Source organism: Protomyctophum bolini, assembly GCF_963924005.1.
Source record: "Protomyctophum bolini genome assembly, chromosome: 13".
Taxonomy (NCBI): domain Eukaryota; kingdom Metazoa; phylum Chordata; class Actinopteri; order Myctophiformes; family Myctophidae; genus Protomyctophum; species Protomyctophum bolini.
Genome location: NC_137874.1, coordinates 9,734,840 through 9,760,157, shown reverse-complemented (window position 1 = coordinate 9,760,157; position 25,318 = coordinate 9,734,840). Strand labels below are relative to the sequence as shown.

General features: G+C 41.5%; 1 protein-coding gene across 4 annotated transcripts; it reads left to right on the top strand.

Moving 5' to 3' along the window:
* Nucleotides 1-10,574: 10,574 nt before the first annotated feature.
* Nucleotides 10,575-23,717, top strand: pitx1 (paired-like homeodomain 1). 4 transcript variants are annotated; one of them, XM_080780850.1, is made up of 5 exons: nucleotides 10,576-10,821; nucleotides 12,182-12,236; nucleotides 17,359-17,520; nucleotides 18,844-19,049; nucleotides 22,318-23,717. In XM_080780850.1, the coding sequence occupies exons 2-5, from the start codon at nucleotides 12,191-12,193 to the stop codon at nucleotides 22,864-22,866; spliced, it is 963 nt and encodes a 320-aa protein (XP_080636976.1). In that variant the 5' UTR covers nucleotides 10,576-10,821; nucleotides 12,182-12,190; the 3' UTR covers nucleotides 22,867-23,717. The 4 variants fall into 4 exon arrangements, with proteins under 4 accessions (XP_080636978.1, XP_080636976.1, XP_080636977.1 ...); XM_080780851.1 differs by lacking the exon at nucleotides 10,576-10,821 and adding an exon at nucleotides 11,785-11,858; XM_080780852.1 differs by lacking the exon at nucleotides 17,359-17,520 and having other exon boundaries at nucleotides 10,575-10,821.
* The last annotated feature ends 1,601 nt before the right edge of the window (nucleotides 23,718-25,318 follow it).

Genomic DNA, 25,318 nt, shown 5'->3' with positions numbered 1-25,318 from the left:
AAACATAATTTATGGGCGGTCAATGTGGGAGGGATGGGGAAAAAGATATGAATCCTCAAATGATATAGGAAATTGGAATTCATCCCTATTTCACAGCCCAAATAAAAGGACATTAGCAGGGAGAGTTTGACAGATGTGATACCAATATAACTGAGATCTTAGAAAGCAAAACTTTCGGGGAAAAAAAGGAGTTTGGATTAATATTCATATATTTACTGGATAGATAGCAAATTAGCAATGACAGCCCATTAATAGGTCAGTGGGGTTTAGTTAGCACTGACTTGTGATGACTAAAATGCAATTTAATTTCATTGGTTTCCTTTTGCATGATCTGTCTGCTATAGCACAGCACTGAAATAGTGGAGATATTTTGTGATGGCGTTGGGGAATTAAGAACTAACGTGAAAAGATTACAACTTTCCATGCAGGCCTGGTGTCTATGGAGTAAGGATAACACTAACTCCGGGAGTGAGGCCATTCATATAGCAAACAGACTTCACCATTGACTGTGTTCAAATGAATTCTACTAATGCATCTTCCCAAGTGACTTTCTAACGTAAAACAATATCCTATATATCACTTCACTCGTGTGAAGTCAGCAGTGCCGTTCATCCCAATGATGACCAGTGTTGGGCATCGTTACTTTCTTTAGGTTACTGGATTACTGCCCATAAAAATAATCCCTTACCGTTACAGATTACCTTCTGAGAAAAGTAACAAGTTAGATTATTTTCCGTTATTTTCCGTTACCAGACAATTAAAACCCATTTTTTTATGCTTGCGCAAGTTGGTTACATTGTATTAGCCCTACTGCCTACCGTCAATGCGCCGCATTATCACGGCCCGGTTAAAAACGAGAATGATACACACCATGAACTGACCATAGACAATAACAACTCCACGTGGACCCACGACGACCCACGTATGAATTAGATACCGGTAGTTTATAAGAAATGGCACGGCGGCCATCCTTGCAGGCAGTGAGAGTAACATAAATGAGAATCCTGTAGGCTGTGTAACCTGTTCATTTTGGGGGGCATCATCAACAACAGCCAGTTGATGATGAATGATACTATGAAACTTAACAATTCATTTTGTACTCACCTAATGACGCCGCCACGGAGGATATACCATGTTTAACGTAATTCCAAAGTGTTTAGCCTACATTGTTTAAGTCATAGACGCATGCGGTTTTTGGTCTTTGGCTAAAAGCATGTTGTTTTTATTATTCCACCACCCGGCGGCACCGCACTGTCATGGTAGCTCATGGCTACAACCGAAAAAACGTCCTCTTCCTCTTCAAAATAAAAGCTACTTGTAACAATACTTTTATTTCTTAAATGAAAGTGGATGTAGTAGACGCAGGATGTATAGTACATGGTATAGTGGCCTTGGAAGGATAAATCACACAGAAGGCAGGAGAAATAAACTCCGCAGACATTCGGGGCTTTATTATTTTTAAATCTTGCCAACAGAATGAACAGGGACACATTATAGTAACGGGATTACTTTGTTGGAAATGTAACTAAGGAACTAACTACTAAATTGCGGCTGCACTGCTCCAAAAAAGGGGGGGGGGGGGGTCTTCAGAATTGCACAAATATGGACGGACGGCAGGACTTGTGGGTCTGAGATTATGAATTCACGAAATGTGAAACAATTTATAACCATAAACACACACGGAAGCCACGGGTGAGTCTTAACCGGCCACGTATGTGGGACTAACGGTAGACCTATACATCAAACGCGTTCATCTTTGCGTAGGCCTACATCTTTGCGTCTCTCTCTGTATCCTTCACCTCTGTTCTCTGCATCTCAGCTCTCTCACTGTTTGTTTTTTTCTCCTCACTTGTCGGTCTGTCATGTCGGACTAACGGTATAGGCCTACATCAAACGAGATAGGTTGAGGAGGAGGTGGGTGGAGGACATGCAAGGTGAAATGGTGAGATGGGTTGAGGAGGCGGGTGGAGGACCCAAGGTGAAATGGTGAGATGGGTTGAGGAGGAGAAGGGTGGAGGACCCAAGGTGAAATGGTGAGATGGGTTGGATTAGGCTGAATATATATTGTCAGTGGGTGTGTTGCAGGTGGATTCAATCAAGGTCGATCAAATGACCGCTTTTCATTACCCAAGTCTGTTTTAATGCACAGGCTTACAGGGGCTTAAACCCGCTTATAGGCCGGGCGGGGGTAAGGGACCCAAAAGACCTGTGGGAGAAAAGTCTAAACCTTGAGAAATGTCTATCCACAAGTGAGTGTCTGTGGCCAGCAGACCCCATTTCTGACCGTCTTGGGCCCCAAATCAAAGCCCAGGAAGGAAACTGATTGATTTATGTTGATGTATACATGATGTCTTTATTGTCAAATAAACATAATTAGCGTCCATCACATTTGAGCGATACTGACCATTACAAGTTGGAGAAAAGAACATGGTATAAAACCACATGAGCTAGAAAACCCCAAATATGTTGATTTGGGAGGATGCTTGAAGGATGATTTATGGATTACATAATGTCCCATATGGCTACAAATACACATTTATTAGGAGGAAGTGGCCCTCATAAAGGGAACCTTTGTATACGCTCAGATTCGTGTCCCACGAACAAAGAGGTATATTTGTTTGATTTCTTTGGCAATATAAACAAGTAAACATATGGTAGGCAATATGTGGTTGGAAACATGCAGGAATGAAGCAGACATGGATTCTACTTAGAATGACCTAATTATGTGTCCAAAATCAATTACAGTACTGCCAAACCGCAGTTTGTTAATATCTATAATAATAATAATAGCTCAAATTTATATAGCGCTTTTCTAAATACCCAAAGCGCTATGGTTGTAATCAGACACACTCGTTCCCACATTGAGGGTATATACGGTGCACACGAGGCTCACTGAAAGGCTGTTAAGATGCTTGGACATTGAAGGTGGAGAGCTCCTGTACACTCATGAATAAATATGATTTTGGTTGCATTCTTTGGCCAGTTGGTCTAGACTCTAGACCAACTGGCCAAAGAATGCAACCAAAATCATATTTGTTTTCATTTAATATATATACCGCCCAATTCAAGCACCGGTTGGTTATCTATCCTTTCACCCACACAGCTGTGATCTAGTTTGTTTTCGTCACATCTTCCCCTGTCCTCATAATATGCATTCTTGTGTCCTTCTCCAAGCATACGATGCAAAAAACAAAACTAGAGTCTTACCGCGCCGTGTTTGATTTTTGAGACATGTATATACGGGTGCACGCACCTTCACCAAATGGCACAACAGACAAGCATAGTATGCACCCGTTGACCTGGCTGGTTCAAGCAGCCAGGTGGATGCTGCAAATAGTGGTCCTTGTTGACACCAAAATTGCAGTGTGCTGCAATTTGCAAACGACACGCCCCCCCCCCCCCCCCCCCCCCCTGCCTCCTCCCACATCGATGCACAGCTTGTCCCCAGAATATCAAAGACACGCAAGTGAGGAGAACCTCGCCATGTGTACCTGCATCATGCCATGACCCAAGAGTCTACAAGCCTCAGTAAAGGTCCCTATAGAAGTCATGCTATACTGTACGTCTTGCATAGTACGGTATAGGTCCAATCCAACAAATGTGGTTGGACATCTTTGACTCTCACTATAGTGGGGCTTGAAATGAATGGGAAATATTGTATTATTATTAGAGCCACAAGCACAACATAAGTTACAAACGCCCATGCAGTCACCAAACTCGGCTAGGATCCATGTGGTTACTGCTCCAAAGACATTATCACACCTTTTACCACAACTGTGACTTCCACACTATAGTGACAGCAGCGAGGGGGGGGGGGGGGGGGGGGGGGCATAGCTTTGTCCGAGAGGAGGAACGGGTAGGAGGGTATGGTGATCTTAGTGGGACGGCGCGGGGGCAAAGCTATCCCAAACACAGCCGAGTGCTGTAAGCCTCTTCCATAAATCTCAGAGCCCGTGGAACCACAGCCAAGCTCGCTCGATGCGGTGTGTGCCGCACGAGAGGCCAAATTCCAGATGTTGGAGTGCGCTGGTAAATAAAACAATCTATCATAAGTGTGCTGGAAACATTAGTCCGGGGGAAAGAAAGGAGTGGAAGGTCGAAAATAAAGACTTTGGGTTTTTTTTTTTGTGCATGTATACGCGCGACAGATAATTTCAGAATAAAGTGACATGGAGACAATAAGCCCTATATGTAGAAGACGTTTCCCGACCAATCATAGATCATGTCAGCGAGAGAAATCACAACTTTAATCCTGTTTGGGACTTTGCAGATATTATAACAATGTGTGCACTATAGCTAGAGGTGTTACTGAATGCAAAGCAGGCCCGTTGCTGAGGATTACATTTTATCATGTATAGATGCATGAGGGATTGGAGGGATAAACAGATGTGGGAACCTCATTGTGCAGCTTGTGTAATGTGCACTGGGTGGTATAGTATATAGAGATCTGCAGATTCAAACATGCTTCCCCCACAGTGCATTGAAATGATGTCCTATAGTGGTTAACCACTTATAAGCCCCATTTCCACGAAAATAACCGATCTATAAGCTCTTGTGAGCGTATAGATGTGCTATTTATTTGTGCTATTTTATTTTGTGTGGGGAATATCTTAAGAAATGAAGAAATTAAAACTGCAGTTGATAATGGAAAGGCATCATTTGTATATGACTGCATTAAAGAGACATTTTCACAAAATATTAGGCAACATTCTTTGGGCTCCAAAGGCTGTCGGGCAGCTATCCTTTTGCTGTTCTGTCATTTCAAAGCACACACAGCCATCTTGGCTCTAATACATTAAGATATTCACCTATAATTACTTGCCCAAAATAGGGACACCATGGTTTAAATCCTATATATACTTCATTGACGAGGTCCTCCAGGGATCTGGACCCTTCCCTTTACCCCCTCTAGGCTAAATATCTTTGCTGAAAATAGATCTGAAAGCTCCTAATGCATCACAACTGTTATTTTTGTTTTACGTTTGCCTAATTATAACAAATGTTCACCTATGATGACGTGGGATGCTATAGGGTTCACGTGATCTCACTTACTGAATTCGTGTCTCAGTCTCAGATAAATAAACACCAGTAGAAACAAATCTCAAAGAAAATAATCAGTCTGCTTCTTGAATTTGCCTTTGGTGTGTTCCAAGATTTTTTCAGCAGGTAAAGAGGAAACAACTCGGTATAGACTTTTCATTTTAGCAGTGAGTGAGTTCTCTATTATTAAGAATGTGAGTTGCAATTATAAAAACATAGATGTTTCAGTTCTGTTACAGAAAGGTTCCTCCTATATGACGGTATAACCCTGCTTGCAGCGTGCTTGTTACTTGTATGTGATGCATGTTTTCGAATATTTTCATCGACTGAATTAAGAGCAGTCCATCTCTAGCCCTCCAATATTGAGAATTAGTTCAGTAATAACTGAGATTAAACTAAACTGTTAAACAGAATTAACTTGAAAAGTTGCATTCAGGAGACAGAATGCGTGGACATGCATGGTGCGTTGTTGAGCTTGAGGATTGGCCATCTTCAGTGAGCGACACACCACTGTACAACAAATTATAAATCAGGCTTAAGGGATTGCCGGGGCCGCTGGCCTTTCGGTGGTTCACCAATTACACGTGGAAATATCACTTTAACCGGCATCAATTTAATGCTCAGATCAAACACTGGAAGCTGAAGTCCTATTCTCATCATCACCGCTAAGCTGGGGAGGCCCGACCGAGTTTTGGAGAGGGGGGGGGGGTGCTTCCTCTTGAGATGATGATCTATGTTGCAGACCTGTTTATGCTGGTATAATCTCTGTGCCCTGTGTAATCAAAACAGCACTAATTTCACTGCCGATTGGAAACTGTGACATCTGCGTTCTCAACGCTACTTCAAGGCAGGGGGCGGGGGGGGGGGGGCTATAAAGAGAGAAAAGAGCAACCATGAGAAGCATCCATTCCCCATAATAGCCCCAATGATGGGAGTTTGACGCCATTCCTCCTGCTCGTTTTGTGGAGTGGATCCGCAGTGGAAACCTTGCGGAGTAAATATATCCCTGTCCAACTCTCCGTCTGTCTGTCTGTCTGGTAATTTGGATGTGTGTGTGTGTGTGTGTGTGTGTGTGTGTGTGTGTGTGTGTGTGTGTGTGTGTGTGTGTGTGTGTGTGTCGGCTGGCTGCAGGCCTGGCTGCTGGGTGTTTGGCCTGTTGACAGACGGACAGACTCTCTCTCCTGTTCCGAGTTAAGGGAATGCCTGTGATGTCACTGGGCTTTCCATTATGGTGGTGGTGCTGGAACAACGCCGCAGCCCCCCACACCAACCCCCCCCCCCCCCCCCTGAATTATTCTACCAGAGGCTGGATGCGATGCGTGGGCTCGAACCCTTTTCACCGCTCCGCCACTCAGTGCGGAAACAGGCCTTACAATATACTAATACCATGAGCTCCTTTTTTATTATGATTGTCCTGGGTTAGGTGATTATTGGGCTCTGGGTTAACGAGTTGATGAGCCATGGTGAATAGAAAAATCTCTCAGGTGCGAGTGGCTCACTTGACCGCTTGAAAACAGTGTGTGTGTGTGTGTGTGTGTGTGTGTGTGTGTGTGTGTGTGTGTGTGTGTGTGCGTGTGTGTGTCGGGTACAATGGTGCTGTGAGACGAGACCAGGTGCGCCTTGGCATTTTGTGACAACCACATGCACGGTATTATTACAATAAACACTTTGTGTGCGCTCATCTCCCAATATACATATAGGCAAGTTCTACGCCCCAGAAAAAAAAGAAATATATATATTTCTTTTTTTAACCACTTTCAACCTGGAATCCCTATTTTGGACGAGACACATTATAGGCAAACAGAAAAAAACGAAACAGAAAATAGCAAAAAATGGCGCACACTCACATGCAACACCTATCTATATTGCATTGTGCCGTTTATATATAGGCTATTTGCTATATGAACACATGCCTTGAGAATCTGTCCAAAGTTTGAAAACCACTACTATGTGAGCGTGCACACACAGCATGTAGCGCATGGAAATTACACAGTCACACACATGCACACACACAACCGTATACCCCACACACACACACACACACACACACCTGTTTTCCACCTGTACCAGTATATGTATCACCCATTCTGTTACTGAGAATAACTATTATACACTGCAGCGGTATAGTGACCATCTGCAGTCAGACAGGCCCTGCATGGCCACAGACAGGCAGACTGTGTGAGGGGAGGGAGGGAGGGAGGGAGGCCCAACCCCCCACACACACCAAACGTGTTAAATCCCTCCACCTATTTACACAGGAGAGATGAGGCCACTGCCTCACCTTCAGGGTAGCACTTAACTCCTAGTCATTCCTAGTCACTTGTTGGGTAATCACAGCATTTACTTAGCGCCTAATTATAGTTTCTCTCTGTGTGTGTGTGTGTGTGTGTGTGTGTGTGTGTGTGTGTGTGAGTGCGTGTGTGTGTGTGTGTGTGTGTGTGTGTGTGTGTGTGTGTGTGTGTTGTGTGTGTGTCTTGCAAGAGGACTCACCGTTTAGCAATGTGGGTCTGACAGGTAGGCAATTACGCAGACAGACACCACCTATTACAATTTGGTGGACACACTTGCATGCAAATTACACAGGGTCAGTATCTGTCAGTATTGTCGACCAGCTGGCCTAATCAGAGCCACGCACAGTCAATCTGATCAGACTCGGCCTTTGGTATATATATATATATGATGGGCCTTGAGAATATATTTCCTATAATTTGTAATCCAGGGAAAGACAAACGGCATGGAATCTTTACGACATGTTCACTTTTCTCTAATTTTTTCATGGAAAATTGTCTTTTTGCATTAGTTTGAATATTTTTTGTATTCATTAACAAGCCGGCCTTTTATACTTCATCTAAGTCACTCTGTGAAAATAAAAATGTAATGACATGATAATGACATGCCTAAAATAGGGACTAGAACAACATTTTTTTAATTAGGCTATATAGGCTATACAGCTTACATGAAGGCACCCGTGTCTATTACTATTACTATCAATATATTACCATTTTTACTATTGACATGTTTTGCTTTTATTGTTGTGAAGCACTTTGTGACTGTATGATGTCTGTGAAATGTGCTCTATAAATAAAATTTACTTACTTATAGTTAATTTTGCCGATATTAATCATGCCTTCGTTTGGCATTTATCCTCATTTAAGAAAGTCAACGAAAGCTACTGGAAATGAGAGATTAGCTTCCATTGTTGAGTGCATGGGTAAGCACTTCAGCGTGGCGTGGTGATAATAAAACCCAAGTGTCTGCTGTATAGAGGTCGGCTCCACTTCAGCTCTGCCTGGACTTAGCTGTATGGATACAGGCCTTAGGTGACGTCATCGTCTATAAGTAAAGGGCAAATATTGGCACGTCCATTTTGCTACCATGAGTAACACCAATTTAATGCTCCCGAAAAAGGCTGACCTGAAAATAGGTGAAGGAGGGTTTTTTTTTTAGGGTTCCACCACCCATGGCAGACAGTCGGTGGTGCGTGTGCATGTCCAAAAGTGCAGCACCTCACATGGGGAATGGTTTTTTGGTAGACTATTATTCCGGAATCTTGGAGAGAGCCCTCGCGGCCATATATGAGCTGTTCTAATCCCACTAGAATCCCATTCACAGAGCCGTGCTGTGCTGTGCTTTTTTTAAAGGGAGAAAGCAAGAGAGAGGGAAAAAAGTGTAATAAAGGGACCGATTTCACACTTTCTATACTGCCGTCCTGTAGGCCTATACTGATTGCAGAGCGTAATTCTCCTTCAACGAGGACCTGGCCTGCATGAGTGCATAATACCGTCTTGATAGGCCTATTAGTGCGGAGATGTGTGCATATTCACACTTTCACAGTGCAAATAGCATTTAATTGCGGCGCGATGTGTTTTCGTTATTATAAAGAAATACGAGGTCTATATATTATGCAAGACAAATAATAACGCTTGCTGATAGGAAAACAGTTGTTTTCTTGTCAATGCTTTATAGTTTAGGATATGTCTTTTGACCTATAGACATATGTTGCTATAGCTTGGTCAGACTCACACCACTCCACTAAGAACATTTATCTGCCTAATAGGTCAAAGCTCTAATTTAGGCCAGTCAGTTATTTTATTTTAGGCTATTTCAAAACACATGTTGTTTTGTTGATGCACAAGTTCACAACGGCCCGCTTTTATATAGCGGCATATATAGGCTATATTAGCTTAGGCCTATACGGTCTTTTTCAAGCATATTATTATTACAATATTTATTACAATAATAATAATAATAATATATTTAAAAACAATACTTCAGGGGGAACTTCGGTGACTCAACATAAAACCTATTTTACGGCTATGGGGTTATATCTGCCGTATAGTAACATCGAGATAAATAAATTATCCATCAACAATGTTTAATATAGGCAGAGCAAAGTCTCCTGCTTATAAACCTTGGATTTGCCGATCCAAGTTAATTGAGGCTATAAGCTAGGCCTATACTCAATAAAGTACAACCAAACACATATTATTAACACGTCACATAAATAGGCCTATATGCCAGCACTGCGAATCAATGGAGATCATTTGAGGGGCAAGGCTAAGGGGGTGACGGCACAACGAATTAAATGACGGGTGGTTTATAATATCACACAATCATTTGCAACAGGCTAAATTCATTTTTTTGAGAATGGCCACAGGCTATAATATCTGTGCACGTGCATGTTCTCTTATTTTGAATGGTCACTTAATTGAGTTCGCAGTATATGTGATTCTACCGTCGAATTGCCCTGAATGGAGGTTAAGAGGCTGCAGGAAAATGATCCGTTATATTGTGTCGAGGTAATGCTAACACTTAAAGACATTACAAAACAATAGACCTTCAATAGCAATTAAAATGCCAGGCTGTTTTGCAAGTAGGCCTATAGATATGATAACTACATTAATTCTAAATTAGGCATAATCTTCGAAAACCTATATACATATGAAGTTGCATTGGGAGTATTTATGTTAACATCAAGTTCATTTTTGATCCATTAAGCTGCATGCATGGGCAATCTGGAAAATAAATACGTTGCAGCTGCGACTATATGAAGTAGCCTATAACAGACGGATTATTAATGCAAATGAATAGAAACAAAAGGGCCATTTGAAATAGATCTCCACTATATATATATATATATATATATATATATACCACACGCGCGCAGTGCCGCGCACACATACACACAGCATCAATTCTATATAGGCGGCAATTATATAGTCTGCATGTGCTTTTGTGCCGAGGAGGAATTGTACATATAGGATCAACATGAAGGCTGCATATTTATAATCTATTCAATAAACGAGCCCTTTTCAACTATACAATGCATGCAGAACGACACATTAAGGTCTCATAATAAATATTCTCGCCGTACATCCACATCCATCCACGGCTCCCAGTCCCTGTGCTCATATAGGCTACTAAACTAACTATACATCACACGTGGCCACGGACGACGAGAGGAGGAGGAGGAGGAGGAGGAGGAGGGGTGGATGGGGGCGTGACGTCACCGCGAGACGAGCAGAGCAGCGGTGTGGTGAAGAAGAAAACCAAGGCAGCGCAGCGCCGAGGCGACCAAAGCGCTCATTATCTGAGGACACGACATCTACAGCCCCACTAAAGTGGATTTATTGAACACCTGCATATGGAGACATTCTGAGGGTTTTTTACTCCTTTTTGTGTGCGTGCGTGTGTGTGTGTGTGTGTGTGAGTGTGTGTGTGAGAGTGTGTGTGCGCGCGTGTGGTGTGTGTGTGTCCGCTGCCACTGCTGGGAACTAACTGGTGAGTAGGCTACTATAGTCGGCCAATACTGTTTAAATGCCTGAGGATTTTTGACTAAGCAAAATGTGCCTTTCAATGAATGCATAGAATCATAATCCGATCCGTCCATGTTTGGGATCTCGTATTGAATATAGACATCCGCATTTATAGCGTTTTTGATAATAAAAGCAAAGGATCGAAATGTTTTGAGTTATATAGTCACAATGTGTGTCTGTGTGCCAGCATAATGACACTGGCTATATGGATGCTTTAACCCATGGTTCTCAAAGTGTGGTCCGCGGACCGCGGGTCATTGAGGGTGTTCCAGCTGGTGGCCCCGCCATGCATTCAGCATTATAGCATTCCAAATCAGTTTGACTTGTCTTTAAACTATATCAGCTATTTGAAAACGCAATAAACACGCATGTGAGCTTGTGTAGATCTGGTATTTTCAAAAGGTCTTGACATTCTTTGGAATTAAACCTTGAATATTTTTGTTGGAAACATTTTAACAACACAAATCTTGTATGGGGGTCCCTGGCAATATATTGTCCGACGGGGGTCCGTGGCCAAGTTCATATTTGTGCTTTTAACCGACTGCACAGTTCCACTAAAGAAATATACCAATATAAGTCCACCGTCCGGCGATTGCAAGAACGAACCATTTAATTTAGATTCTTTATAGTCTATATCACTGTCAATGTTAAATGACAACAATCTCTGAATGACATGGACCATATGAAATGACAAATAATTGCTTACGCTGACTGACATGGCAAATTAACCCGATGAGAGTCTATGTCAACCAACCAAGTGTGCGTGAGTGTGTGTGTGTGTGTGTGTGTGTGTGTGTGTGTGTGTGTGTGTGTGTGTGTGTGTGTGTGTGTGTGTGTGTGTGTGTGCGCGCGTGCGTGCGCGTGTCGAGAGAAGCAAAGCAAAATTATGTCAAGATTTACGGTCGACGTAGAATGAGCAAAGGGATTCCTGGAGATAAGAGGGGTTATGTGTGTATACATCATGGCAAAGATAAACTTTTAGCAACGTCAAGATAGCGATCTGTGAGTATAGGCTATAACACGCACATTGTCGCACAATACAGCCTGGTTGAGGCATTATTTAAAACCACTGGAAAGTTGGAACGTCTGAGAGGGAATAATTCTCTAAAGGTTTAAAAAGGTTTACTTTACATGCATGGCTTATCGTTGAGCTTAACAATACGATGTATAAATGCATGACCTACAATGTATCCACCATTTGGCTGAATGTGAGCAATTCATTATCTAATAATAGGCCCAAAACGCAACAGATTCGAAAAGATTTGACAGTGAGATATGTGAATTTTGATGTTAATTATACGTTTCTCTTGTTTTCTGTCCTGCAGGCAACTGGAATGGAACTGAATCTGTCAAAGAATGTAATCTCTTGCGGGGACCCAGCAGGTATGAATGCATGTTGCACACGCTGTGCAGAATATATGCTGTAGCCTATACAATTCATGTCCTATTTTATGTTTTGTCATTTTAGGGAGATTTGCCTTTTGAATGCACTGCAAAGCGTAAAGGTCTAGGGTTGTTGTATACGAGTAGCCACACGCTGTAACTCACACATGCGGAAACACAATGATATGATGCAAACGTGAACAAGATTAAATATTTGAATACAATTTTCGTACGCATTGCCAAAACGCGCCGGCAAACATTTTGAAACAATAGCGTGTTAATCCTGGGGTCATGTTCCTGATAGGACTTCTTTGAAGCCCACGCAATTTTCGTCTAGCCGCAGCCACTATATAGATATAGACCGTATCAGTGCTGCAAGAAACATTTAAAATAGTCATATTTAAATGCAGGGATTTAATAATTCCATCATTGTCGCAGAATGTCTGAGTAAATCGTCTGTCGTCTGCCTTCTTAGTTCTTACTAAAACAATTACATTAATTTACAACATATTTACTATACATGTTAGTCTAAAATGATGGGAAAGCATTAACTTGACTAAAGGGTATTACCTTCCAACTCACCCCCACAGCAAAAATATATATTAGGCCTACATTTTTTATGAATAATAAAATATAGTTAATTTTATGTAAGGCCTATAGGCATTCCATCAGGTGGCATTAGAATTATATATTTGTATTTTTTTTTTAGACATATACTTTAAAGGCTAATCCTATAGGTAAACAGACGGTAGACAAGTCACAAAGCTGCTGTCTCACTTAAAGCTGATGGACAGAATCGGGGAAGGATTGACTGCATCCTAGCTATAGCCACACATTGAGATGAGACAGATCCTCGTGTATTGATGTAAAATGTTTAAATGTTCTGACGTTTGTTTTGTTGGGTAAAACACGAGGGTATATATATAGGCATCGATCTATATGCCTATACTGTCTGTGAGAGGTATACAAGCAATTCAACTGAAATTCAGGTAGATGTAATGGCGGGGCTTCTTCCATAATTACCCACGTGGATATCGGACCGGCGGGGTCAAGCAAACCCGGACCGAGTGTTCGGTATAGCCTACCAAGGGGACGATCGCCAGGGTGATATAATATATAGTCTAGAATAGTCACCACCACCGTCCATGTCCTCTATGCTCACATTACCTGCCGTGTCCAGTTGCATCCGTGTGCCCACGTCCCTCTCCTTTCAAATGGAGCAGCAAACCAGCTTTATATTTGTCTGTAGCCTATACGTTACACCCATATAGCTTCCCCATGTGGTTTGTTGACTTTCCATACAAAGATAGCGTATGTGTAAAACAAAAACACTACAAACTAATCAAATTCCCGTTTTGTTTGGTTTGTGATTAACGACAGTCGTCGGGTTTATTTTCGCTTCTCGCGGGGGAAATGTGAGTGTTAGACTACCATACCACTTTGTTAGACTAGTGTTAGTGTTGCTACTGGCCTCGTTGACCTATCCTGCCGGATGAAAAGGCTTTTCATGTCATCCTTCACACGCGAGGCGAGTATACACTCCCAGCCTGCATGCTATAACGCAGCTTCTGATGGGCATATTTAGACAACAATCCCTCGTATTAGCATAATTATTACCCCTGAAAATCGATTGGACTGTAAATGCATAAACTCACCATCATAACACCGCCGCTCCGGCATGTCAAAACACACCGGTCGGAATATTTACGCACGGCCTTTACGCACGCCGATGACACAATGAAACCCCCAAAATAACGACTTTTATAAGTCCGGTTGGCCAACTGCCCCATGCACTGGCCACTGCTATACACAATCACCACAGTGAGAAGAGAAAAATAAAATAATAAAACACATGTTGACACAATTTAGAAACCGCAGCCACACGGGATGAACACATCTCTCTCTGAGGTAATTTATTACAAAACGGTATAGAGGTTTGCGCGGTGGTCATCTGTTATTATTATCCATAACTCGTCGACGTCACTCGCTCTTGGTCATTTTTAATCACGCACTTATGTGTAATTAATCAGTGATGCTGATTGTTTCTTTCATTTTAGGAAAGGGGCTCTGAAAGTCGACGCATGCTCTCTTAATTATATAACAATATACAACCATGTCGATCACAAAACTAAAATGTAAGAGCATGGCAAATAATTTGATATTATAGGCTATATATTGTGAAAATAGCTGAATCAAATAAATACTTTTAACAGGACAGATTGGGATTACATCATCAAAAGCACCCATCACACTAGCAGTCTACCTATAATGCTCAAGGCTTTGTAAGACAAGAAGTCACTGCGGTTATAAGAAGGCTTGAAAAAGTATACACGGGAAAAGGCAAGTGACTCTTGAGAGGCTGCACAATTGGCTTTTGAAAGGCCCTTCAGGGAGTTTTCCAGTCGGACGGGGTCTCATGTCAAAAGTCACTGTCATACAATGGCCTAAAATGCTTCATACTGGCGCCTGGCGTGATCTTTGGGCCAGACGGCGCACTGAGCATAGGCCTTAAGCCGACATACATTACCTGATACATGCAGGTTATCCTAAGCAGGTCGACGTGCGTAATTTGCGCATAACCATAAGATGGAAAAACATAGCGCTTTCAACTAATTAACCACTTACAACCGGGGTGTCCCAATTTTGACCATGCCAGCGAAGATAATCAAATACATGCGTTCATACATTCTTTCTCACCCAAAATAGTACAAATAGTAGATCTGTTGCTTCCACGACATGCACTATTTTATGAAACTATATGGCGGTAAAAATCTGTCTCAAATGGTTTATAAATTATATTCCACTTCTCCGTGAGTGTGTAAACTAAACTGTTCACCCACCTAAGCCCAGAAATGAATCAGCACTACATACTGCAGTGTATATAGGCCCATATATGCAGACGTCAAAATAATTGCCAATATATGCCATTTCGCCTCGGTAGTTTTTGGCCAGCAGGCGCCGCTTTGTTGGAATTACAGATGATTGTGTATGGCAGCAGACTAAGTTTGGACATCAAACAAATCAGTTCCATCGGGTTGTGCATGCTCCTGCAGAAAATGGCAAAGGTTGGTAGGCTAGTTGGTGAGAGCTGGTATATATGTTCTTGCGTGTTTTTGGTCTGCACTATACTATACTTAAGCACTTGAACCCCAAGTACAATATCCCTATTCTCGGGGCAATATGAACCAAAAATATCGGATCTACAAGCTCACAACGTGTTGGGTTGCGAATGCACATTGAGCTTGTAGATCGGCTATTTTTGGCGAAGAGATTTAGTGTAGACGGAGTGGTCCAACTATACATTTGCACGACAGGGTTTAAGTGCATGGAACTTTTGAACAAAATCGCACCTGGCCAACATATCAATCTAACTCATATTCTATTTGATCAAGTAACACCATATTGCAATATCAGGGATTTAATATTGACAATAAACTCCCTTTAAAAAGCTTTTTTGGCCTCCGAAGAAGGTTGATGTCCACAGGGACGCTGAAATGCCCCCAGCCATTAAGTGATTACTTTTCAGATTACATTATTCAGTAATTAGCGAGACACTGGCCAGACGCGCCATCAGACAGTGTTTGTGGAATTTTATATAAGAAAGTTTTCAGCTTGAGGGCAGTGCACGATGCGGAACATGTGGTTCCAATATGCACGCGCGGGGGCTGGAGTGCAGTTCTTGAAGTTGCAATGAATACAGTTAAGCCCGCATTCATTGGTAATGGTATTGATATTCATGTCAGTGCGTTGATTGAAGCAGCAGAGCAGTGCATGCGGGCATCGATGTGATGCATTAATTGGCATTGTGCATGGCCTTTCTGTCACTTTCTGCACATTCTCAGAAGAGCATGCAGCTGTCAGATGCATAATCTAGTATTGCTTTTGCAAATTTGATATAAGATCCTCCTTCTGCAGTTATTTTGTATTGATTATGTTGGTCCAATATATACGATATAGGAAATAAAAACGTTGAAATAACAGATTTTTTTTTTTGGCGTTATCTTAAGACAAGACATGGCAAGCACTGTATAGCACGAGAAGGCGTGGGCGAATGGGAGAGGAGGGCGGAGGGGGGGGGGGGGGGTGGATCCTCATGCCTTAACTTTTATTATGCGTGATTGTTTACATGTCGTAGAAAAGAAAAGCCAACTAAAATCTCACTGCCCATAAAACGATAGAACGACACTTCATATACTATAAATAAAGCTCGATAAGAGAGACATCTTCCACTTTTCGTGCAGTGCAGTACAGCTTTGAAAGGAGGGTTATGCAGTATACAGCTAGCTAGGGCAGACCTACATGGCAAATGTTTATTCAGCTCCGCACATATTCCATGCAGATATACATTGTCTGCGAGTGTGTGTATATAAGCGCACCCGGCCCAGCTGCCCCGTTCCGTTGCAGCTTTTGCATGCAGGGGGACGTATTTCAAACATGCCTGCATTGAATATAAAAGATCCATTTTTACTCCGCAAAGTTTCCAGTGCAGCAGTGCAAAAAAAAGAAGGAAAAAAAAAGGAAAAAAGCGCGTCACCATCACCCTGTGCGCTCCCGTGAGATAAAACTCCCCTTAAAAAGCACTATCCGCAGTCCAGTGCTGTGCTGAGCACCCTGCGTGCGCGTGCGTGTGTCAGTGTGTGTGTGTGTGTGTGTGTGTGTGTGTGTGCGTGCGCGCGCCAGTGCATGTGTGTGTGCGTGCGTGTGTGCGTGGGTGGGACTGACTGATTTCTGGGAGGTTAAACACAGAAGATGGGTGGGTCTCATCTCTCTGGCTCCGAGAGCGAGAACTTCCACTCGATCACGACAGACATTCTCACCAGCGGAAAGAACAGTAACAACGGCGGCAGCGCGCGGGTCGTCATTCCTTGGAAAAAAACAAAGAAAACAAGGGGTGTTATTTTGTTGTGTCACCGAACAGAAAAATAAGAATAATCTCGTGGATTTTTTTTCTTCTTTTTTTGCACAGTTGTTCTTTTTTAAATTCCCCTTCTTGCGATGGCTTCTATTTGGCAACGGGTGGATACCTTAATGGTATAGCTGTTGTGAGGAAAAAGATCCCGCACACACAAGTAGGATTCACATCCTTTCCTTTCCATTACGCATCATTCTTTTCCTAAAGGTGGGATGAATTTGGACAGAATCGCGGAGGCCGTGAGACCGCCGCCGCAGCGCGACGTCGTGGCCCCCACGTTTCATTTGCCGAGATCCACCACAACCGCCAACAACAGTCGAGAAACGTTAGAGAACTCAAGCAGCGAGTCGTCAGACACAGAATTAGCAGGTACATTATACTATAGGCTACTCACTGGTGCAAATGGCATTGCAATAACTCTGCAGTAACTCTGAACTCCTTACCGTAGGTCGCTAACAAGTTATTTCATGTTGACATAAGCACGCCTCTAATACCGTGAGCTCTATACAGGGAAATGGGTGCAAGAAATCAAACTATACGTGGGTTTATACAGAATGCAACAAAGTCTGTCCATATTCTGTCCACTCTTCCAGCATAACGCTCGCTTCTAGGGGAAATAAAATGGGTTAGCAGCTTATTGTTGGTTGATTTATTTCCATTCCACGCGGTATTATACGCTGCTGAGCGAAACTCTTGGCAGGAGGACACAGCAATTTAAATCACTAGTGTTTAACTCTGTAGTAGCCAGTGTAGAAATGTGGGTCCATTTTACACAGAGTATTTTACTGTCAACAAAAACAGCCTGCTGCCAATTAAATTAATGTGATTAGCTTCTAAATAATATAGGCTATACATCCACTGCGTTACGTTTAACTAAAAGCCCAAAAGCCTCGTCAATAATGTGAGCACAAACTTGATGCAGCGTTCGAGGTTTGATTTTATGTTCTAGACAGATAGGCTACAAGTTGGTGATATATTTTCAGGCAAACAAAGACGCATTGTTCATCGTTGCAAAAGTATGCATGAGGCCTGTTGTCTACATGAGCAAGACATTTGCTGTTGTGCAATAGATTTGAAATGTTGTTTATAAATTAAATTAAGTTATTCTGAGGCCTTTTCTTTTAATTGATATTTGGGGGCGAGATTTGAACAGACCTGTCACCTGTGCATCATGTGTATAACCTTCAACGTGCAGGCCAGCTTCAGTTTAGCGTGTATACTTAACTGGACTATGAGGGAACATAATTAATGTAATATGGAAGTATAAGATAACAGTGGACAAACTCGATTAAAAAAAATATTGATATATTGTTGTGTGTGTGTGTGTGTGTGTGTGTGTGTGTGTGTGTGTGTGTGTGTGTGTGTGTGTGTGTGTGTGTGTGTGTGTGTGTCAATGTTTTACGCAATGGCAATGTTTGGTTATAGACTAGTATAGCAGTCCTTGTAGCATATATATTTTCTATGCATTATATTATTTGGTATTTTGACTTAATTGCTCGCACGCGTGAGTTTGCTTGTTTGCTTGTTGTGGCAGCGGGGTGATGGCACTGGCAGCTGCCTTTAATTGAAGTGCTTTCCATATAACTTAACATTTCGAGGAAGAATATAACACGTTCGAGGCCTTATAAGTCATCCGAAAGTGACACATGTAAGGAATATACAACAAATAGTTGCTGTTTTATGGTTCCACAGAAAAGGAGCGGAGTGTCGAACATCGAAGCGATGACGGGAACGCGGACGACCCCAAAAACAAGAAGAAGCAGCGGCGGCAGAGGACTCACTTCACCAGCCAGCAGCTGCAGGAGCTGGAGGCCACGTTCCAGAGGAACCGATACCCGGACATGAGCACCAGGGAGGAGATAGCAGTCTGGACCAACCTCACCGAGGCCAGAGTCCGGGTAAGAAAGCCCAGGCCTTATGCCCTACTACTAATATAAATGATATAGTAGGCTATATATATGCCTGCAGTGGTTTTAAAACCTGTTCATGTCAGGACCCCAAAATGATTTGTGCTACTTATTAATTCAATTCAATTCAATTGAGCTTTAATTGGCATGAGAAAACATACGTTTACATTGCCAAAGCAAGTGTCAAAATATAGTAAATTCAATAAAGTAATTCTTTACCAAAAGAATGGTGCGTGCGGGCCCTACCTCCTTCCATAATTGCCCATGTCGAGGTGCGTGTAAATATACGTATATGCTCTGAACAGTGAACATATAGTAAAAACTGTTGAAAATGGGGAAAGTATACAGTTGGAGGGGGAACAGCATTTAGAAATGTATTACTATTACAATATATATTTTATATTATTACAATAATATATATTTTGTTAAAATGTTTCAAAACAATTTGAAATAGCAATGTGATGCATTGTGAGCTTGTCGATCTGCTATTTTCAAAAAGCTGATGTTTAAAGAGGTTAATCACATTTTGATGCATATACTTTTGTCGGGGACTAAGTGGAACACTTTAATCCTTCAGTGACCCCTGGTGGTCCCCGGACCCCACTTTGAGAACCAGGGTTAAAGTGCAACAGTGTAGCTTGCCAAAAAGAACAGATCTGCATGACAACGTTCGCATTGATCATCCCCATGCATGCACGCATTGTTTGCATGCAGTTCTTTAAAATAAGCTTATATAAGCTAAGTTATAGTTAGTGTGAATGTATTTAAAAGAAAATAATGCATTCATTTGAATGCGTGCCGTGAATGCATTTTTGGAAATTTAAAGGTAACATTATCTGACAAAGACAATGGGACATTGCAGACAGTTAAAGTGTTTTTCTGTAGGTGGATTGGGTTCAAGGTTACGGATTATTTCATCATAATAATTACACAGTATTGACTATTGCGCCCCCCCAAGCGCCATTAGTCGCTGGTTAATCCTTATACCAGGAGACACAGGTCAATAACAAACGTAATGACAATAATAAACATACAGATTGAAACAATGTTTATATATAGGCCTAACATTGCTAATTTATTTAGCCTATTAAAATAGATGTTTCCATAGACACAGACGACTCGTCTGTCTATGCGGAAACATCTGAGACGAGTTTAATGTTGTCAGTGTTTTTATTAAAGAGATATTCTGTCTGTCATAAGACAATTCACACATAATATATTAGGCATGAATTTACAGTTGAATCAAAAGTCGTGAACACAACTATGAGAGCCTATATAGAACTAAAGCTATGTTAGTCAATACATGAATTAAAAAAATGCTATGGAAATAAATAATTGATAATATAACACACACACTCACACACTCTCTCACACACACACACACACACACACACACATACATTTTGGTTGACTTATTTATAGCCTATCGCGCACATGGAAACATTGTATATCAACATGTGCACACATGATGGGCCTTAATTGCCCTACGTCAACATTTTATTTTCTATAGAGCTAATGGAGAATTTTCCTTGTGATGACACAACACGCTTAATTGGTCTGTGCTTTGCGATAGACAATTTAATCGTGAGAAATGTACACTCAATTGAAGGTAGCCTAAACAATTGTTTTTTTTTAATTTTAATTCATTTTCACAGCCCCGTGCTACTGACAACGCGATCTTTTAGTTTCAACAGCTGGCGCTTAAATTTCCAACGTGAATAATGCAATTCACATGATACACACACACACACACACACACACACACACACACACACACACACACACACACACACACACACACACACACACACACACACACACACACACACACACACAACTACTTGTATCAAATTAGTTTTATTATTATTAGGCTATTGATAGTAGTAGTACAAAGGATATACAGACATATAGCGCCCTATTAATATTTCAAATTAATTATGAGATGATGACAGAACATGCAGTTTGAACAGTTTAAATTGATGCAGGAAGAGAACTCTGTATACACTAAAGCTGGAAGCATTGCTATTTCGAGGTGTAACGTTGCAGCGGGCTATTACTCCATATGAATTATAGTATTATTATAGTCTAAACTGTTTTGAAAGTGGTTAATACGTCGTTCATTAACTTATACCCTTTCTGTTTTGAACGTGTGTTTTAAAACCTTGCTTATTAGCTTATATAGCCTATATACTCTCCGTGTGTTGTGCATGGTCTAAACTATTGCAGATCTACAAGCTCACACACAAGCTTGCTGCGGTTGCATATATTTCCGGCGCGCTCATGTTTTAAAGAAAGCTAAAAGCACATTATGCTGACGAGGCGCTTTCTGAAATATATACGCTGCAGTCCATCGCCCTCTATAGAGCTCTTTGGCTTATGTCACATCGCTCACATCTTTGTGGACAATACCACCGTGTTTCCTGCAACTTGCAAGACTATAAATAGCCTCGCGGGGCCAACTAAAATTATGCTATACTTATAAACTGTTTCTACTGAGAATTTAAAAAATGAATTGTATATAAAGTGGCCTGCGAAGTGGGGGCTAATGGATATTTTGTACATCTCCATAAGGAATGGCGGACATTGGCTTGGCTTTTGTGTTTTAGGTTTAGGATATCATGCAGCATTATGGATTACCCTGTGTGCGTTGCACGTCATTTTAAACGTGTCTTTAATGGTAATATGCTCTAAACACCAACAGCCCTGCTATCCCACGACATTATTCGGAAGTGGGTTAATAGCCTACAGTGGTGATACTTTTTTCTCTTTTTTTTTTACTTAAGTAAAAGTAGTAATACTCCAATATAGAAATAGGCTACTCAAAATGTCCAATGCATACATTTCAAGTTCTCAAAATGAATGAAAATCTTTAGAAAATATAGCAGATATACAAGCTCAAAATACTTCGCAAATGAGTCGTGAGCTTGTAGATATCTATTTTCAAATAGCCGAAATATATAATACATGCAGGGCTGAATGTTATTGTTGTTTTTTAAATAATAATCAAAATCTACAAAGTTTAAAAATAATATTAGAGTTAAAAAGTATAGGCTACAATATTTGCGGCATGTGCTCTGATGTATAAATATTGAATATTGGAAATACTCAAAGTAAAAATACAGGTCTAAAAACTGTACGTAAGTATTTAGCCTGCTTAGTTGCCCTATCGACCCCATGATGCACTGCTGATTAATTACATCTCACTTCCACAACATTGACGTTCCTTTCCCCCATTGCATGCGCCTCTCTCTGTCTCCAGGTGTGGTTCAAGAACCGCAGGGCCAAGTGGAGGAAGCGGGAGCGCAACCAGCAGATGGACCTGTGCAAGAACAGCTACCTGCCGCAGTTCAGCGGCCTCATGCAGCCCTACGACGACATGTACCCGGCCTACACCTACAACAACTGGACCAACAAGGGCCTGGCGCCGGCGCCGCTGTCCACCAAGAACTTCACCTTCTTCAACTCCATGAGCCCGCTCACCACGCAGTCCATGTTCTCGGCGCCCAACTCCATCTCCTCGATGACCATGGCCTCCAGCATGGGCCACTCGGCCGTGCCGGGCATGCCGACCGCGGGCCTCAACAACATCAGCAACCTGAACGGCATCGGCACGTCCACCATCAACTCGGCCATGTCCTCCTCCGCCTGTCCGTACGGGCCGCCGGGCTCCCCGTACAGCGTATACCGGGACACGTGTAACAGCAGCCTGGCGACCCTGAGACTCAAGTCCAAGCAGCACCCGACCTTCGGATACAGCGGCTTGCAAAGCCCCGGCTCTAGCCTGAACGCCTGCCAGTACAACAGCTGACGGGTCGGCGGCCATCACGAAACGCCCTGATGATATTATTAATAATAACCGATAATCAAACGGGGAAGGTGCGCGCGAGCTGCCGTCCATCCACCCACCCATCCACGGGGACAAAAACAAGACAACTAAAACTGGATTAGTTGCAATCATTTTGTTTTTCAAAAAAATGGATTATGCGGGTTGTATGTGTTTACCAAAATGAACTTGCACAGCAATTTAAAATATGTCCATGTTTTTTGGATTCGTGAGTAATGAAGACGTGTTACAACATTGCTGCATTTGATGTACATATAAGGCCGAACACGAGAGACAATGGAGCGGTTGTTGCTTTTTATTTTTTATTTTCTTGCTCGCTTTTGCTTTGAAGACTCGCTCCAGTTTGAACATGGTTCTAAGGGGGGGGGGGGGGGGGGGGGTTCATACTATACGCACGGATTAGGAAGAGAAATTTCAAACATAACACGAATCCGGATCTGGTTATAAAAGAAGAAATATATATTGTACATATAGTTAAGTAGACTTTTATATTGCTTGTTTGTGTGATTTATATCCCGTCTATGCAGGGGGGCGCCTGCCACAGGCCCGTTTTAATGCGAACCGTTTCAGTGACTTTACTTTTATATGTTTTGTCTGGACTGGAGGATTTTCGTTTTTTCTCGTTTTTGCTGAAATAGAAACCCACGCATGCTTTATCTCGAGTGCAACGTGTTTTGTACAAGTTGGTAATAATGTAAAACTTGCAAAAGTAAGTTCATTAGCCTATATATATATACAAAAGGTGATTCAACGTTCTTCATGTGTTTATGGTAATGTTTGTTTGAATAAACAAAACAAAAAAATATATAAGTTTATTTGAAGTAGCCCATTCTGTAACATTTTTAACGAGTTCAAGGAGACCACTTTAAAATATTTATTGTCAAGTATACCCACTGGTGAGGAATCATGCAAGTGTTATTGAGGAGGGAAATAAATCTATAAAATAATGGAATACCTAATAAACAATTATTAGACTATAGACAACAACAAATAGGCTATATGTTGCAGCCCAGTCCAACAGAATTCTGCATTTTATTTATTATTTGTTAATTCTATACATCGCAAATTCTGTTAACATATAGGTTATTTCATGTGGGCCCCAACCGCAGAGGAGAAACATACGCCCTGTAGCGGAATTTAGCCTCCAATTTAGACTGCATAATACTCGCTGCTGCAGTGCATGCATGTGAGAGGTTTGAATAGCCTATATATATACGAGAGGCAAGTTGGCATTATTTCTATTTGGATTCTTGATATAATTTCTTAAAATGTGAGCTGTGGCTGCTTCTTTCTCGAGCCTATATTAGACTTGTTTAGTATGTCGAACACAACAACCTGCATGCAAAACAGACTCGCAAGGCTCAATGGTGAAATATATCCACGTTCTTGTGTCTCAGATTGTTCAAAAAGGGCTTTAATATCAGTAGGCATTCACTAAACCTATTTTTCTCTTCAGCATGCATCTTCAGTCAGAAACCTTCCACGTGCAGTGGACTGCATGTTGTATTATGCGGGATATATGCTTTACAAGAGCGACCAGTCAATACGATATCTCATTTTTGACACCTGCGGAAATCCCCATATCTATATTACCAACCATTAGACTGATATTAGCGCTTTGCAGGCATGTAACAGCAATGTTTACTTTCAATTAATGTTAACTGATAATGCACTTTGAAGGGTTTTGACTATACACAGCCCTCATTTGATATTGATGTGCGGTGCTGCATGCAGTGATATTTATTGGTTAAATCTAAAAGTTAATTGTTAGATTATAGAAGCTCTTCCGTGTTTGCATGTTTGCTCAACAGTAGGGGTATTCCCAGCTATAGTAAACATGATAAAATACATGCTCAGGTGGGTTACACATTTCATCCAATCAGGAGAGACTGAGAACCCGAAAAAATATAATTTAAAATGCGTTTCAAGTTCAAGATGCATTTGTTTAATAAAATGTCACTGGATTATGTTTATATGTTTAAGACTCTCCTGGTTGGATGAAGTTGGTATCCCGAAATGAAAATTCATTTTCTGATTATTGAATGATATGGATCATGGGAAGCGATTTAACACAAAATATGGGCCGGCAACTTTGTAATGCCTATACAACTAGCCATAACAGTTTCAATTAGCCTTCAAAGTTTGTGTTTCAGGCTATGTTTTATGATTAAGAACACCATCCATGTCTTCAGTCTGCATGGGGGTCAGGGTCGGGGTGAGAGTTTGCATGCAGCGCACGTATACTGACTGACTGTAATTGTAGTTATCTGCCTTGATTTGGAAACATTTGACGAGATAACAAAAACGAATTAAATCCTCATAGAGATCACAGCGGCAAACAAAGTACGATTGTCATAAATGCAATAATATACCGTGCAATTATATCACAAGAGCTGTATATCACTTGAAAAGCAGC

Coding starts and splice junctions, on each gene's coding strand:
- pitx1 (XM_080780850.1), top strand. CDS start 12,191: ATGGAACTGAATCTGTCAAAGAATGTAATCTCTTGCGGGGACCCAG. Junction 12,237..17,358: donor AATCTCTTGCGGGGACCCAG/CAGGTATGAATG, acceptor CTTTTCCTAAAG/GTGGGATGAATTTGGACAGA. Junction 17,521..18,843: donor GTCAGACACAGAATTAGCAG/GTACATTATACT, acceptor ATGGTTCCACAG/AAAAGGAGCGGAGTGTCGAA.